The sequence below is a fragment of the Tyto alba genome, unplaced genomic scaffold (genome assembly GCF_018691265.1).
Source record: "Tyto alba isolate M040663 unplaced genomic scaffold, T.alba_DEE_v4.0 Super-Scaffold_1, whole genome shotgun sequence".
Taxonomy (NCBI): Eukaryota; Metazoa; Chordata; class Aves; order Strigiformes; family Tytonidae; genus Tyto; species Tyto alba.
This window is the reverse complement of record NW_024881261.1, coordinates 26,215,268-26,234,202: the sequence shown is the minus strand read 5'-3', so window position 1 is coordinate 26,234,202 and position 18,935 is coordinate 26,215,268. Positions and strand designations below refer to the sequence as shown.

The 18,935-nt window shown below is 36.9% G+C and overlaps 1 protein-coding gene across 28 annotated transcripts in view; it reads left to right on the top strand.

Moving 5' to 3' along the window:
* Positions 1-18,935, top strand: part of KCNMA1 (potassium calcium-activated channel subfamily M alpha 1) — a 509,088-nt gene that overhangs the window by 439,691 nt on the left and 50,462 nt on the right. For all 28 annotated transcript variants that reach the window (XM_042789210.1, XM_032982029.2, XM_032982014.2 and 25 more), the window contains 3 exons: positions 1,995-2,088; positions 13,937-14,060; positions 16,992-17,216. In XM_042789210.1, coding sequence (XP_042645144.1) covers positions 1,995-2,088; positions 13,937-14,060; positions 16,992-17,216 — 443 coding nt within the window. The remainder of the gene's footprint in view (positions 1-1,994; positions 2,089-13,936; positions 14,061-16,991; positions 17,217-18,935) is intronic.

Here is an 18,935-nt window from a genome sequence, read left to right as displayed (position 1 = left end):
TCTGTGTGGAATACCATGCGAATAACTTTTTGATAGACAAGTTTAAAACAAGACAAAACCATTTCCAAGAGAGTGTTTTGCAGAGGGTGTTTTGAAATGCACACATACTTGCACTTTGTTATAATCAGAAGTAGAAAGATATTCATAACAAAATAATTCTGTGCATACTCACTTCATGTTACAAATAGCTAAATACAGAAGTGATCTAGTTTAATCTGGACAAACTGTCACAGAAAGAAAATTTCAATTTGTATATTTTTGAGAATTTTCTATGGGTTTATTTATCTCTCAGCTAAACAAAGAATGGTACTTGACTAATCACCAATAAGCATTTCCACTACAGGACTCTGACTTGAAAAAAGAGAGAAGTCAAATCAGAGGTAAATGGCTTTGTCTTTGGGGGTGCTGCCCAAGAAGAAAAGGAAGTTAAGTTAGTTAAATAGATCATTACTAGTCAGTCATTGCTCTATTCTAAGTATTGTCTTTTACAGCACTCTTTGGGACATTTATTTTAGGGTTAGCTTTTTTTGTTTGATTGTTTTTTCTTTTGCAAAGCTTTCTTTTCTTTTGATTCCGTTGATGTGTTAGGTCATGCCAGGTCATTTAAAAAGCACATCTGTCCTTTCAGTGCCCAGTCCTTTGGTCTTGATCAAGGCAAAATGAAGTTCCATAGCAGACTTGGGCAGACAGACAGACATGACAGGCTAGAATGCAGTCTGTAGTAAAATAGTGCCAGAAGAGGGTTATAGAAGAAGGATATTGTTTACATTCTTCCCATAAAAGTCGAGGGCAGGTGACATATATCCAGGTTTTGTTGTAGTTCCTATGTAGCTAATTGCAAATAGATTTTTTTTTTCCAGCCTCTGATTGTGCACTGCTAATGTGTATTAATCTCTTTTAATATAGCTACTGCTACTGCTAATCTCTTTCCTTTTAGCTTTAAAGTAACAGTTTCCAAGGCATCAGTTATATTTTCTAGTTAATTTTTCAGTTAGCAATAGGATGGGGGAAAAGATGTATTTTTCCTTCTTTATATTAGAATAATTCAGCATTAGTGTGAATTTGAGAAAGCTGGCATAAGATAATTCCCTTTGATAGCACATGTAAACCTTATGCACAGATTATCAAGTGCAGTAACAATCTTGAAACAGTAAAGATGATGGTTAATTCTTATATATTATTAGTTATTAGGAAGCTGCACTTGTTCAAGCAATACATATTGTGACACAGGTTGTCCAAGAGTAGTTTATGATTGGCAAAACCATAACTGGTTTTACATCTGGAAATTGATCTGTCATTGAAAATGCACCTCATCCTCATTAGAAGATTGCATAACACATGCATCCTCTGTTATACAGGTATTGTCTCCCCACTTCCATTCAACCTCATTCTGTTCACTTCTGTCAAAACTCGCTTTTGTGAGAAGGGTAGAGCGATGAGGTCTGTCTCGTGCTGGAGACCTGTACACTATAGCAGGCTGCGTTCACATTCCTGAATAACTGAATCATTGAACATCAAGGCATTGAATATTTTACATCTCTTCATGAAGACTCTGTTGTTTGGCATGTGAGGAGCAAGAACCAACTGGTGTCTAGTTCATTAGCAAAAGCAGGCTGGCAGCTGTTATGTTGGTATTGCAAATAGTACTTTATTTTTCTGGGAATATAGCAGAGCACTAATTCTACTTTTCTGTAGCACAGATTAACTGAAAATAACTCTAAGAATAACCCGAATGTGGTTACCCCCCACTTTGTTTTTGAAGTATGAAACCAATTTGAACGTCTGTGTTCAAAACCCTGGTATTCTTCCCTGCTTCTCCTTCAAACCAATCTCTTCAACTAACATGTATTTGATTTTTATTACTGTTGGGCCTATGTTAGCAATGAAGTATCAGTGCGTGAATGGACATAGAGTGTGTGTTCTTTGCTACTTCACTTGTATTTCATATTCCACTTAGAGCAGTACTTAATCTCATGAGTTCCTTATATTTCCAGTTGAAGATGAGCAGCCGTCGACACTATCACCCAAAAAAAAGCAGCGAAACGGAGGCATGCGAAATTCACCCAACTCCTCACCCAAACTGATGAGGTAAGACTGTAAGACACTCACATCTTCATCTCTTTTCTTCCTTCCTTCCTATTCTCCTCCCCCCACATCAAAAATAAGGGGAGGGGGTGGAAAAAAAAAAAAGATTGTTAGATGGTTTCTGAAAGGCTGAAGTATTTATTCTGTCAGCTTGTCAGCAGTTAATGATAGAGCTGAAAAAAATTCTGTCATGAAAAACAGTTTGAAAAGCTGTTTGAAAAATACATAGGCTTTAAAGTCTTAGCTGTCACCCTGTCCTGTCCGTGTGTAGTTCTTAAACAGCAGTGGCACTAATGATAGCACTAACCAATCAGGGGAACTCATGTGGTTAGTTTGCCTGAGGCAATTCTCTTTTTGTTGGATTCCCTCAGAGTACTGTTTTCTGTACTTAAGGCCATATGTGAGATGTATCATCACAATCAAAAATGAACCTGAATATTACCTTCCTTTTATCCTGTCGATTGAAATCAAATTTCTGTTAATTGATTTAGACTGATAAAAAAGTCTAATAATCTATGTACTTGCCAAAGCAAAGTTCAAAACTAATGCAGTTTTACTCAGGCTAAAAGCACATTAATTATGAAATACAAGGATTTTTAAGAGGGCAGTATATACTCTAAAAGAGGGTGATGAAAACATCATCTTGTTAGTGGTATTTTTCCCCTGCTGCCTATGTGTGCATTGTATTACACCGATATGCCTTTGTATAGGTACGTAGTTTCTTTCCATAGGACAAATTACCTCTAAGATATTTGTTAAAACTTGAACTGCAACAAGAACTTGGAATCTACTAAAATAATATGACTTCTGCATTCTGTCTCACTGTGCTTCACCTTCTGCCTGCTCCAAGTCAGTCAGAAGAGGATCATATGGCAGATGTGGAGTTTTCTACAAGGAGGCAATTCCTGCTCTGGTTTTGCATATCTAAATAGCCAGTCTAGAACCTCAGTCCATAATTGTATCCAGAACTAAATATCATAGCAGAGATTTTACACTGCATATATATTTATGCATACAGAGAAAATGTAAACTTATTTACATATATAAACACAGACATTCATGCAGTTTCGGGTTAGGATGTATGTATAACTGTAACTGCTCTGCAGTAACAGAGGTTAAGTGAAAAAAAATCATATGAATATATGGTTCTTTCCATATGTAAAATCACTCATTGCTTTTCTTTTACTGTTGACAATGATTTTGTTCATTTAACAATTCTGGATACAGCTAGGTATTCCTCTTTGTATTTCAGTTGGTAGACTGGAATTTTCTTTGGCCAGTTACAGAAGCATCTGTATTTGTTTATTGTTATTGCAATATAGGGCATATTCAAGGACATAACTTCTACAAGTCGTCTTCATCTCTGTGTAGACTACAGAACCAAAAGTGAGATTGATTCACAGAGGAAAATGCACCCAGCTGTGGATTTTTTTTTTCATATTGACCATCTATTTCTGTTAAATGTATCATTAAAAGTTCTTTGCCTTCCTGTTAGCTCAGCAATGCCCATATGACACTGATTTACATGCTTGTTTACAGTTTATGGGGAAGAATAAAATGAACATACTGGCAAGCTTCTCATTTTTATGGTGCCAGTTGTCATGCTAGCATAATTTTCAATTTACTTACCTTTGGACGGCCTTCTTATCTGGTGCTAATAGTTTTAACCACTTAAAGTTTTAAACATGTGGGAGATTCTGCCCCCCCCTCACCAAATCCTTTTTTGGGGGAAGTAGAAATAAAAAGAAAGGAGGGAGAGAGAAAAAGAGCTGTAACATTTGGAGCTGAGCACACTGTCCCTGTTTGCTATGTAAAGTATGCCTCATTTCTTTGATCTTGAGTAATAATAATTCTGGGGAGTTATACTGTTTTCATATGCTTCAAAGCTGTGTCAAAGTTTTGCTGCTTAAGGGTACTTCTTTATTCTATTGGCTCTTGGGTACTGAGATGACAGGTCCTCTGTACTAGGTGCAGGCTTTTTCAAGTCATAGCCTTCAGCAAAACATCAAATTACCAAATACAGGGTAACATACTTCTACACAAATGCCTTTCCTGTAGATATATTATACCATATATATTAAATACTTTAGTGTTACACAGTACATTTTATGTGCAATAGAAAGTGATGGTTTGAGGTAGCCTTAGGGGTACTTTTTTCCACAAGCAGAAAAAGCTAGTGTATACCGTATCAAGTATGGTTTTTACAGGACTTTCAGCCCGAAGGCCTTTGTAAATAAGTAATGATCAACAGATTGGCTGTGGGTTTTTGAAAAGCATGCCTGTGTCAGTTTGCATGATGGGGGAAGATTTTCAAAGTAGAGCCTGCTTTCATTGCCTGCTGAAGAGGGACTGAGGGAGAGTAGTCGTCCTGAGCCTGAGCTGTCTGCTCAGTAGCACATCAGAATTGCTAAACACAGGTCGAGCAACGAGTGGAGAACTTGCTATGCTTCCAAATCCAGACATTGTTTTCTTCCTCTTCTCCCTTGCTGCTAAATTTATTCACCAGCCCCTGTTGGCACCCTCAGCCTCTCCCCAGACCCAGCTGTCTCTTTGTCTAACCCTTTATCTACACTGACGTAACTTTGGTTCAAGGTGCTAAATAAGACAAAATGGATTGAATCAGAAGAGAACTCTGTTAAGCTTTGTGTGTAATGGCCAAACACTTTTCTCCTTTTCGATAAACAAAGATGGGCTGTATTATCTGCTATTTTGTATTCTCGTAAATTACCTAAAGTGACAGGTACTTGCTTTCCTGCCCAGAAATCTTTAGGGTATGTCAACTAAAAGTACCCAAGAGGTAAATCAGCTAAAGCACTGTCATGTCTGTAGCTGGTATTTATCTTTGCAATATTTTTCCTAAATTTACTTTAAAAGCTCCTTTTCAAAGCCAGCTTCACCCCTGGCCCTCCCACAGAAACAGCTAGCTACTTCGCAGACTTTTCCTCAGCTGTGGTCCTGGATCTAGAGGGGGCCTGGAGGACAAGGAGACTGGAGCATATAAAGGAGGAATATGTGAAAAGTTCATTTATAAATTGTTATCAGAGTTGTGACTTTAGAATCACTTTCTGAGCAGCCCTACAGTTAAGACAATGTTAGAAGTGCTGCATAGATTTTAGATTTCCACAGTGGCTGGGGCAAATCAGGGAAGAAAGTATTATGTCATGAGATAAAACTTTGTGACTTCTGCTATCACTGGAGTAGAACAGAGGACAGAAGCTATATCATAGGGATTCCCCAAGACATCATGACAAGAAGTCTGACGTGCTTATTTAGACATGATCAGGAAGTGGGAATTTTTGAGATTTATTCACATGTCAGTAGAAAGCTGTATCACCAAATATGAGCTGGATAAATAGATTGAAAACATCTTTTCAGTGTCATCTTTTTGATGTTATTGTTTCTAAATGCCAATAAATTACTAACTGAAATAAATAGATGGTAGACATACAAATGTTCTTTATATACATTACAGATGGTCTAGATTCACATTTAGAAAGTCACTGTTCTAACTAAATCCTAAATCGCATCAAATGACATGAGCAGAATCACATTGATGCAATACTGGAAGAATCTAATCAATCATAAACAAATCCTTCAAGTTCCAACTGTAGCTACAAATGCAAATTAACTAGAAAGATACTCTGAGTTGTCATGATTATTTCTATCTGATTTACATCAACAGAAGTCTGTCCCATTAAACCCAGAAAAAAACATGGGTATTATTTAAAAATAACTTAAACTCCAAGAGGAAAAAGTGGATACTTCTGTGGAGATGTGAACACAAAGACATCCTATTACAATAAAAAGTACAATTTAAATAGGAAGGGGAAGGAAAAGGATGGAAAGCTGTGAGTAGCAGAGTAATCACATATCAGGTCTCCATCAGATGATGGAGAAGAAAAGTAAAACCATTTGATGCCTCCAGTGTCATGCGGTGATATCAAGTCACCTGTTCATCATCTCACAGTCACAGGTTTTGATGCATGTTATTGATGAACAGCCACATTAAATATGAGGAGACTATGTTGCCTAAATATCAAATAGCAAAGCTAGTTTTTAAAAAAGTGTGTCATTTTGGATTCCAGAATGACCAGTAAAAATGTGAAAAACCCTGGTTATGAATCAAAAAAGCCACTTAAAAGATTGTTGTTGGGGCTCAAGTCTGCACTTAATGCTTTGGTAGCTGCTACTGCATGAGTGGAATACACTGACTTGAAGGAAATGTCAGCCCAGCTGAGTCAAACTACCTCTTAATGAAAGAACAAATAGCATATGACAGGGCCCAAGGGGCCTGAAGAGCAAACAAATAGTTTGTCCCTGTCCACTCTGGATGTAGTGGTGTAGTTGACATAAGCCTCTAGACAAGCGGCATACTCAGCAAAGGGTCATTATCATTAGTGTCCCTGATCACATAAGAATCAGAGGCATCAGAGGACATTGGGTTTTCAGTGTGTTGCCAAGGAGAATTTAGTAAGCCTGAGGATTTTTCTTGATCAAGGATCTAAAATAATTCCCAAGCAAACCATAATATTTGCTCAGAGACTGTCAAGACCTGGCTAAGTGACACAGAAAAAGTGAGCTTTTTGGCATATGTTTCTAGAAACCTAATGAGATTATTTGTCTGAAATAGAGCGGGAAACCTCCTGGGTTTTTTTCTGTGAAATCAGATATAATATTCTAAGTATATGAACAATGGCTATGCACATTTATTTCCTCATCCACCCACCCAGCTACATACACTCAAGTATAGACACACATTTCTAAGTGTACACACACATTTCTGCTAGTGCCACTTAGGATGAATTTGTATTGCTCCTGCCATTTTAGTGCTGCCCTTCCACGAGCTAAAACTGTGAGCTTTCTCATAGGAACAAAAAAAAAAAAAAAAAGTGATGAAAGGCCTAGAGGGGAGCATTTTTCAGGCAAAAACTGGTAAAATAATTTCAATCTGATCATTTTCCATGACTCCCCTAAACCAGGCATGAAGGTAAGTTTTGAAGAGGTGAGAGCTCACAGGTTAACCATAATAATGGTTTATGTCCCTCAGCCTAGGAGATTTCCATCATACACTCTAAAATTTACGTTCTTTGTTAAGGATTTACAAGGCTAACTTTATGCAGGGCTAATATGCATTGATAACTAAGCTGCAATACATCAGGTATTCAGTAACACATTTCACTTCCTGATTTTGTTTTACAAGTTCACCACAGCCAACATGAACAACAGGAGTAGCTCAGTAATTGCTATGTTATAGAATCACAGAATGGTTTGGGTTGGAAGGGACCTTAAAGATCATCTAGTTCCAGCCCCCCTGCCATGGGCAGGGACACCTTCCTCCAGCCGGGGTTGCTCCCAGCCCCGTCCAGCCTGGGCTTGAGCCCTTCCAGGGAGGGGGCAGCCACAGCTGCTCTGGGCACCCTGTTCCACTGCCTCGCTTATCTTAGACCTGTTTTTAACAAGATTATAGAATGAAATAGTTTGAATGATTGGGGGTAGTAGATGTAAACTGTCTGACTTGCTACCATTGATAGTTGTGTTATAAACCATGGGAATAAAAACAGTATCAGATTTTTTTGGGGTACTGTGACTTGCACAAGTGTTTTTAAGATGAGAGTGCAGTGTCAGGAAAGGAGAATTTTCCAGCAGAAGAAATTAACAGTTTTTTTTATAAGCTTGTGGTTAACAGATGATCCACTCAGATCAAGGCAATGGAAAGAAAAAACTCCTTAGCTCTAAACTAGGTTTAAAGAAAATAATGTATTATTATAAACTTTGATTTGCAAAAATGGTAGCTTTTATCATAAGATATAAAGGCGATATACTTCATTTAAGTGGCAAAAAACACTCCTGTATTTTATGATGTCACTTAACTGTGGGTTTATTTTTCTACAAATGAAAAATTATTTTTTCAGGTACATTCTCCTACCCCTCAAAGGTTGCTAGTTCTGCAGCTTGAGATATAAATGGGAAATATTAAAACCAGAAGACACATTGGCTCTGTGCCTGTCTCCCCCTCATATAAAAATCTAAAAGTTAACTATTTTGTTACTTCTCTATGTGAGAGGATTCATACTTCAGAGGCATATTCAGAGCATGTCGTGAGGTATCAAGATACTTTAACGAGCAAGGTTCTTACAGTAAACAGCTCTATATCAGTGTCCATAATAGTCTTCATAAATTAATGTGAACATTTTAGTAAGTCTTCTGAGGATAAAAAACCCTTCAGTGACATCTGGGAAGAGCAAGAGGGAAGGAAAGAGAATTGTTTGTATTCTTAACACTGTAATTCAGCCCATAAGCTAGCACAGGGCACTAAGTACCAACCACTGTATTAGATATATTCTTTGTAGATTTAGAGAAAAAGATAGTTTGAGATTGTAGCCAATATTAGGGTAGCTTCTGAATATGACAATGAAAGCATTTAACAGTAAAACTGCAGGTTTTCTTTCTCTTGTCATACTGAGTTTTCTTCTCTAAAGCCTGATGCATCTGCGCACCTAATCCTTACAAATTTTATTGCTGATTAACCTGTGAAAGGAAAGATCGGTAAGAGACTGTCATTAGTGTAACACACATAGGCAACAAATTCTCATTACAACTTAATGCCATACACACAGACTGCAGAGGGTCACAGGGAATGGCTAATGGTAGCCGACAAATGTTGGGTGTATTAGTCACAAAACATTTGCTGAATTCCATCAGAATGTCGTGACAACCTTCACAGCTAGTCCCAGCGAGCTGCTGGAGTCAGTGGAATTTGCCTGTGACAAGCTGTCACTCTATCTTGGTTGAGCTTTATAGCACCAGTCAAAGCAGTCAGAGAAGATTGAAGTGACAGAGGCCCACTGAGTAAATAGTGAAACATGCAGCACATCATGAAATATTCAGCCAGGGTGTAAAAGCTCTAAATGCATTTTCAATTATTAGCACCTGCACTGGCTGCATACATGTAACACTAACAGCATGTTAATTGCCACAATTTGTTAGGGTAGTTGTAGGAGAAATTTCAAAGGCATGAGGCATTCTCTAGTGTGTCTTCAATTCATATCTTACCTTTAGAAAACCCACTCATTCCTCCTAAAATTAAGTACGTGTGTGCATACACTCCTAAACACACATCCACATACAAAGTCAGGTAGGAAAACCCATAATTCCTGGACCACACACAAGGTGAGTTTCAGGACCCCAAATCTTGAGCAGGAGACTGCGAAACATCTTTTCATGGGCAAAATCTAGATATATTGTATCTACCTTAGGAAGGAATAATTGCAGACTTTAACAAACACAGGTTAAATAATTGTGTTGTTCCCAGGGGGTGTTTTGCCACTGATTTCATATAAGGAGAATTTTATTGGGGGGCATAACAAAAAGTAGCCAAGACATAGTTTTACTGATGTGCAAAGTCTAACAGATTACAGTTTATTTTCAAACACTACCAGGGGCCCTACTGGTCATATAGTATTCTTCTTCCCAGTGTTCAACATATGGAGCAGTTCCACTGCAGATCAGTGAGGTATGTTGCTCTAATGCTCTATTGCATATGAATGATAGCAAAAGGGTTAAGACAAAAGTGACAGAATACAAAGGTATGCTAAACAATAACAATTTAATGAGGCAGCCATTTGGCCCCAATGGTCTTTTCAGTTCTGTCCATCCCCAGTCATTACTCAGAAGTTCCAGACTCAAAAACTCCCAGGTAAATAAGTTTGAAGTAGTTATAAATGTGAGCTAGTAAAGCAGTGCTCTTTAAAATGTAATGTTGACTTCCTCACAGTAGGTTTGCTGGAAGTGGGATTTATGGTTTTGCTTTAGGCTGTTGTCTTCCAGGCAGGCTTTTGGGGGTTGTAGATGTAGCATGGCACTTAGCATCATTTTCAAGTTTAATTGATGATAAGTGGCATTATATGCTCTTCAAAATCTTGAAAAGATGGCATTTTGCTCTTCATTTTAAGTCATGCATATGTAACATCTGCCATGAGAACCAGAGAAGCTATTTTTAATCTAGTGTTACGGATGAGGGCAATTTTAACTTTTGCTCCTTTTCTCCCATGCATGCTATACATACCTGTCGTTTCCTAGCTGGAATGACCAAATGCTTTGGTCATTGCAAGACATAAAAACCAACATCTAAGTTAAGACAAGCAGTATGGATTTTCACTGATAGAAGATGGTTTTTTTCCTATAATTTGAATTTTTCAAGCAGATGACTTTACAGCTCTGGAGAACATAGCTGCAGCGCTAATACAAACATTTCCACAGTAATCTACCAGTGTGACTCAAGCATTGCTTGACGGGGCCATCTTCAAGGGTGAGGGGTGCAGAGAGGCTCTAGAAACATTCAGTCCATGATTTGGCTATAAGGGCAACAAATGTGATGCTCTGTGTAATGCAAATTTTAATGGGAAGAGTGTCCAAACCCCTTAGCCAGATTTGATAGCCTAAGTGTGTTGTTTGGCAGTCTTTGTGTGTCCATCTTAATTAATTTTTAGTATTTGAAAAACAAGTATAGAACATCAGATTAACGAGATCATATATGTCCAAAGTTGTAATACTATTTTATTACTGTATTCATAAAATGAACTTTTGGTTTTTTAAAGTCCAAAGATAAATTCAGTTTTTAAGTACATAAGCCAGCGTATCATCTAACATATGAGGACAAAGTAGAATCTTAGTAGTAAACAGTTTTCAAACTTCACAGATATCTTCAGGGATTGCTTTACTGAGAATGAAAAAATATTAAGGAAAGATTAAAACAATAGCTTAGCCCAGAAGATTTAAATTTAATAAACACACCTATATGTAAAAAACAACAGCTTCTGAAACATAAAACATGTCTAGTCTTACCATAGTTTCTTTCTCAGGCAATATTCCATTCTCCTAGAGTAAAAGTAGTACAATAGTATCTATTAGCATACTTGCCTGTTGTGTGTCCCATCCTGTTTGCTTCTTTTAAGGCTCCCATGTGCTGTACTCCAAGCAGTGAAGTAGACAATCCAAACAGTTTATCATATTGCAAATATATGCATATATTTACTTAAAAAAAAAATAAAAATTAACAATTTGTTACCTAAAACTTCAACAGGGAGGTATACCTGATGATTCGCAATCTTTATCTCTTCCATAGTCCACTTCTCTTTAAAGCTAAGAGAACTAGAAAATACAGTATCGAGGTAAATTTCTAATAAATCTTCGGCACAAGCTACTTTGACTATTCCCTTTTAGGATGCAAGACTCTTACCCAAAAGAGAACTACACTGGGCTTTAAGCACTCACACACTAAAAATTGCCTCAGACCTCAAGGCATTTGACCATAATTTGATGTCAGATAGCTGTTATCACCTGCTTTATTATAAAATTCCTTTCAATTTGTATCATTTCTGTGACTGGGATTAGAATATTGATACTCATTTGTGTAAAAGCTTCAGATGTTCTGTATAGTTTCAAATATCAGAGCAGAAAAGAAACACTGATTAGAAAATTGGAACATGGCATTTTTTACAAATTGATTTATTATAGTTTCTCTGATGAAGGGAAAGGGAAAAAGAGAATTCCTTCCTATATGGATCTGATTTCTGAATGCAGAAGGAGGTGATTTGGTCAGTGACCTTTGCTTTTGTTTCAGTTCTCTGCTAGGGAAGCTCGTGGAGAAACTTCTTGTGAAAGTTTTGGGAAAAAAAAAAAAAACAAAACAAAGCAGAAAAACAACAGAAGGAACTAACATTTCTCAGTGGAAGCTCCTGAAGATTCCTAACCTTTTGACAAACTTCCTTATTTTGAAAAACAATCCATCAGAAAAAAACATCTAGGACAGAGCACCACTGAATGTTGTCTGAACATTAGTACAAAATTCAAATGGAATCGTATCTGTGGTTGCAGACCTTACTGTACCACATGCAACTATGAGCAGCAAGGAATGCCCTAGGAACATCATCACAGTTAGCTCTCCACCAGAGCTACCCTGGCTGCAGCTTGCTGATGAATGGAGTAAGAGAATTCAGAGTCTAGATATTTTTCTAGAAATTAAAAAAAAAAAAAAAAAATCAACCGAAATCCCACGGTAAAACCCTTTGGTATATTTTTGCACCAAGGAGTCACCCCTGCCTCCCACAAAAGAGGGAGCACACTTATGCAAGACCTTTTATTATTAAACCTGGAGTAGGGTCAGAGACTTCAGGTATTCCCCTAGAGACTCCTCCCCTGCCAATGGGTTGACAGTGAAATGCACTGAACTGTATCGCTGTTGAGTGAATGTAAAAAACTTTGAAAACATAGTGTTTCTCTTTCCAGGTGACTCTGATTTATGCCTTTGCCATGTAGTGCTTTGCTTATTCTTAAAGCATCAGAAGATTCTGGTTTAAATGAAATATTGTATTAATAGTTTCTTAAGTTCTTTTAAGCCATTTTCTGTGGAGTTGACCCTGTTTGAGTGAAATGAATGAGAATTTTCCACTGATTTCAATGGACATATAATCAGTGGCTGTAAAATTGCACAAATTAATTACCCTGACGTAATTAGAGATTATACCTTTCTTAGGTATGTAAGCATAACTGTTGTAAGCATGGTAGCTTATTGTACTACATTCAGGGTAAATTAACCTATATCATACTCAGTGTTCAAAGTTTGCCTTAGTATGCAATGCAGAAAAGAGGTCCTTACTACAGTGCTGGCTCATATCCTTTAAAAGCAGAAAACTTCCCCATTTTGAGAGTTCAGTCAGTGTGGGCATTGCTTCAATAGGCTTCAAAAGGCAAACTGCTTTAAAATTTGGTTACCTGGCTCAGAGTACTTAGCATATTCCTACACTGCAAATATTTTCTTTTTTGAATGTTACAATTATGTATCAGGATATTTCAAGCATTAATGACAAAAACTTTAAGCAAAGACTGTAGTTTTGCCAGACAAAGCCCCGTTCCCTCTTTGAATTTAAGATTTTAGGGTCAGTTTACCCTATGCCTTGTAAACACGGTCCTCTTTCTAATGTTATTGTATAATGCAGTCACTTAGGGGTCTTCACTAACATCTGAGAGTGTTGGAGTCACTTAGTACTTAGCTTAACGTTTGAATTTAGCTTATAAATTAAAGGTCTGTGCTAAGATGTAACTGTATAGCTGGAGATCAGGTTTATAAAAATGTCTTATTTGCTTCTCCTTTGAGAAGCCCCATGTTTTAAAATCTTGCTACAAAAATACTTGGAAGGTTATCACAGGTGGAGTTGTCAGAGAAAATGGACATTGTTGTTTGGTGTTAAAATCCTGTATTCCAGATGTGGGCATTTGTTAGTCAGTCTGCTCTAAAATGAAATACTGTTGAATCTTTAAAGGGCTTTAGTTTGGGAAAGCAAAATATGATTGGGCAAATTGCTAAAATATTTAAAGTGCAGCCTGTTAAAGCTTTTACTGAGAAGAGCATCACATCAGAAGTTGTATGTGGTAAAAGCAAGTAATTGGCTTTCCATACTTATGCCAGTCTGTCAGCATGGGGCTCTGTTCCTATCCCTTCTACTTTGTTGCAGATGTTAATAACAACTCCAGTATTTATTTTGGAGGGGTGGGACTGGAAAGGAAAAAAACTTTTATGGATGTGATTGTGTCAGAAATCCCTGTTTAAAATTAAATGGTTATTAGTGTAGAAAAAGTATAAAAAAATCTTCAAAACTGTACCCAGAATTTATTTTTTTTTTTCCTTTTCAGCTTTTGTTTAAAAGTGCCTGTATTGAAAGCATGTTAAAGTGTAAAATGCATCTCATTTTTTTTACTTTTATCCCTCTCTGTACATAGCTCTTGGGATATCTTTCCATCCATAATTCATAATATTTTCCACTTATGTCGTCCTCAACTTGTTTTTCCCCAGGCATGACCCCTTGTTAATTCCTGGCAATGAACAGATTGACAATATGGATGCCAATGTGAAAAAATATGACTCTACAGGGATGTTTCATTGGTGTCCAGCCAAGGACATTGAAAAGGTCATTTTGGTAGGTATTGATGATAAGTTGTGTTGAAAAGAGGTTATTTGAACCATAGAACTGATGTCTAATGGATTAATAAATTAATCTATTCTGTCATTAAATCCAGCATAGCGAAATTTGAAACATGGCATGGTGAAATTGGAGCTAGCATTTTGTTAAAGAATTATGATTATATAAATCTGTATGCCAAGTGCAACAACAAAAATTTGTCCAAAATCAAGATTTTTTTTTTCATAAGATGAAATGTGCATATTTGGTTTAAATATTTGGAGAATTGATTGGAAATATTTAAGTTTACATACCCCATTTATCTCTTTACACAAGGCAGTAATTATTCTAATACAAGCAAGTGTTGCTTTGCATTATCTCTTATTTATTGAGATGAATTTTGCTCTCTTAGAAATTCTCTTTCAATTTCCAACATTTCATGATGCCCGAATAGGCCAGAATAAGTAGTACTACTACTTCGCCTTTCTAGCATGTTGCAGTGAGCCTAGTCTGTGTTTGTTTTGTTTATTTAACTGGGGGAAACCATCAAGCTGACTCAAGTCATTAAAAATAATGAGAAGGCCTATCACAGTCTATTTTGCTCAGTGAAAGTTTGTGCCACTTGTGTACATGTACTTATACCTAGGAGGAACAAGTAACTAACTCCAGATCTCATATGCAAAACTGATGATATTTGAAACGAACTCCCTGGTGGATCTTCACTTTGTCACACTTCATAAAGCTTTTCCTGAACCTGGTCTCTTAGATTTTCCTGCACTATGGCATGGTGTAGCCAACGATGGTGACAGCTCCAGTTTATTCTAGCAATTGGAGCTTAAAAGCCTGTCTCCACTTCTCCTCAGAGGTTTCTGTAATAACCATGACATTGCCTGGAATTGTAATATTGGTGTTTAAACACTCAAACAAGTAAATTCCAAATTCTAGAGACTGAGCTGTGAGACAGAGTTTGGTTGAACATCTTTAAATAGTGTGCATTTTTATGTATTCAGGAGTCAAGGAGGGGCAGCCCTGCTGTACAATGCTTTGTAATAGAGATAGAAATCTGCCTTCATGTTCTAAACACATTTTAGCCAACAATCTTTACATGTTGCCCCACTTTGAAAAGCTTTTCTCCAGAAATGGTGGTGTGCTTCATTTATCATCTCTTGGTGACGCCATGTCAGTTTTTCTTCCTACTTGCCTGTGAATCTACAAGTCTGGCCAGGTTCTTTCTGCTTCATGCATCATCACCAATAAAGACACTGCCAGCAAAATGCTTCCATGCACCTTTTCAAATTCACAGTCCACATTTTATGTCTACATTCATACCCATGCAAATTTAACACTGTCCTTAGAGACCACACCAGTACAAATTAGTACGTGATTTGAAGATTATGGGATTTCCCATGTTGTCTTCTAACTGATACTTGATGATGCCTCAATCAGAAAAGAATTTATCTGCCCAAGGTCTTTTTTTGGTTCTGTGAGATTCCAGCAGTATCAGGTAGTAAGAACTTTTTTTGACACACAAATATACATGGTTATATACAGATCTATGACTGTAGAGTGACATTTTTTACATAATTTCTTTCAAGACTTGGTCTCTGTCTTGCAAAGTCTGAGTATTCCAGACCCATAGTCAGAGTAATGGGACAACTTAAATGCTTCACTTGAGCATTCACTCATGTCTTCTGCTGTTTTTAAAGGGCCAAGGCAACTGTCTTGATAAAGTTGTATGAGAATCATTGTAATTGCCCCAGAGAAACCGAAAGCTCGTGTATTTTTTAACAGATGAGAAAACTTCTAATCAGAGTTCCCATTCTTCTTACACAGTGAACACTGCTGCTGCACATTCCAATATGTATTGTATATTGTCACACTGCCATAATTTAGAAAAAGGACATATACTATCAATAAGTAAGGGGAAAATTTTGCAGTTCACCATTTTCTTAGTTTTATTCATTGGCAAAACTTCTATGAAATGGTACTGAATGTACAGCTTCTTGGCAATATCATATCAGTGGATCTGCAGCTACCTGATGGAATACAATAAAGCTAAGACTGGCTTCAGAAACGAAGGTCATTATTTCCTCATGATTTTATCTAATCATCTTGGTGTTTGAGTTGCCTGCTCAACTGACATTGCCACTGATGAAATTAGTGCAAAAATTTATTCTTGTCACTGAGGCAAGAATATAATTCTGAACACCATTCAAATGTTCTCCATTATACTTTTTTCATTCTGTCTATTCAACAACTCAGCAAGTCCAGCAGGCCTGAAAAGTTAGTATTAGTCATGATCTGCACACTATTTTTTTCTTACCGAGAGAAGCTCTGTGGAGTATGGTGGACATCCATCTTAAAGCAGAGCACTGTAGAGTGTTCTTTGATTGCTTCTCAGGGTGGTAGCAGCTTGCCCTAAAATAAGAACTTTGACTCTAAGACAATATGGTCCTCAACTCACAAGATATGCGTAATACCACAAAACCCTACTAGGACCATTGAGCACTCAAATTTTCCTTTTCAAGTTGGTCCTGAAAAAAACCCACTAGGGATTTGTCAGCTAAGGCATGCTTTTGCACTTCTTTTCTATAATCCTTCTAATGGCTAATTGAATAGGTCAAGTTTTGTTCTTAGCTAAAACCATAGTACTTTGAGTGTAACCAGAGTCTTAATCCACATGTTTAGAAACATATATTTGGTCCGGTACAACGTCTTTCTGAACACAGAAGGATTTGCAAATGAGAACGAAGTTTTCTTCTGATGAGCACAGTTAATGCCAGATAAATAAGGGTAAATGAACAGCTGTTATCAAACTGCTTCTTTGTGCATGAACAATATTGACAATTGTGTTTTTCCTGGTTTAAAACTCAGTTTATGATTTAAGCTTCCCTTTGTTTCATTTCTCCTCTTTTTGTTTTGGTTTTTTTTTTTTTTTTTTTTTTTTAGACTCGAAGTGAAGCAGCGATGACAGTTTTAAGTGGGCACGTAGTTGTTTGCATATTTGGGGATGTTAAATCTGCCTTGATTGGATTAAGAAATTTAGTGATGCCGTTACGAGCCAGCAACTTTCACTACCATGAACTCAAGCACATTGTGTTTGTGGGTTCACTTGAATACCTGAGAAGGGAATGGGAGACACTGCATAACTTCCCCAAGGTTTCAATCCTGCCTGTAAGTCCAATGCCGTATTATTAATACTTTGTTATTTAGGACACCAACTGGACAGATTCGTATTGACTTTGATCTTAGGCTTTTTTACTTCTGTCTACTTTTAGGCCTGAGGACTTAGATTTTCCCTTTACTGTGTGTATGAAAACAGAGCCTCGTGAGACCTTATTAGAAGATATTTGCCACAGTGTTTGTTTCTTCATCATCCTCATCGGATGAATTTCAGCTGCTATCACATATATTAGCTGTGTTATATATCGAACATTCACTGTAGTGCACTGCATGTAGCCAGTTCTGATGTTGTGATTTCCCTGACAGAATGACAGTAGTTATTTATGACATTATTTATGTATTTATACCCACAAAACCTTTGAAAAAAAATATTGTTACTTCATCTACATGTTATCTATCTATAATCATAAAAACTTCCCATAGGCTGACCTACTTTATAAGGAACACTGCCATAGCATTTCAATTCAGAGTCCTGCCATACTCATGTATGGAAGCACGGCAAAACCCTGACCCTCCTGAAATTGATTAAAAGATCCTATTGATTTTAGTAGGGACAACCAGTAAAACCACATTCAGATGTCCTTTTTCTCCTATTTATCATTATCATTCACTCATGTGCCCAAAACAGAAACATGAGCTCCAGGGCAAACAAAGCCCTCCAAGCTAGTGATCTTAGGTGATCATAGCTGTAAATGACCCACAAAGATGCAGGCAGGAGGGAAACAAGCCCATAGTATAAGTACAAAAGAGAATGCTCTGTACGTTACAGAGTAAAGTTAATTGGGATGTTTTTATCAGAATCAAAAATTATTAATTTACCAGTTGTTAATAATTACATTCCAGCAGTTAAATAAATCAATTATGGATGTAACTGGAACTGAATAAATGGGGAAAATAGCTAAAGAACAGAAAGACTATCTTCACTTTTTGATTAATTCAGGCTGTAGGTCTTTGTTACTGTAAATGCAGTTGTAGTGTTAGCCCTTGGCTTTTTTCTGTAAACTGATCAAACAGATGGTGTCACAAGATTCTCTGCTGTCACAAAAATGGTATCAATATCTGATTTGTTCAGTTAATATCCTTCTCTTCCTGCCAATCCCTTTTAATTCCAGTCACTGTGAAGGCTAAAGAGTAAAGAATCAGAATTAACTGTTGAACTGTGGTGCAGAATAGAATCCAGCTACTACTTCCAAACTACCCATTATATAGTGTGTATCCATTATTATAATGAATATTTGTAAGGTTTCAATTCTGAACTCTGAAGAGTCATTAAGGAAATGTGCACCACCTTTACATTCCCCAATCAGTTTACACCCAAGTTTAGAGTGGTTTTGGACTAATTTCAATTTAAACAGCTTAAATAGTTAATGCACCTTTAAAAAAACAGAATATGTAAAGGAATTGTATCTTATACAGTGCTTCAAAGGTGCTGAAGACCACACAGATTTCTTTTTCTTTCTGCTGGAGACCACACAGAATGCTTTTTTTTTTTTTTTTTTTCCCCAGCCTATCTGTTTAAAATGGTTATATAAATTTTAAAATAACAGCATTATTATGCTCTAATTATGCTAATTTAAAAGTCCGGTAAAGGTTCTGAGATCATACTGGTACAAATCATGTTAAAAGGAGGGCACTCAAACTCATTTCTTACTTCGCTGTGCTTTGGTCCACGGGGTAAAACTTGCTGCTGATATGTGACGGGGATGTGGT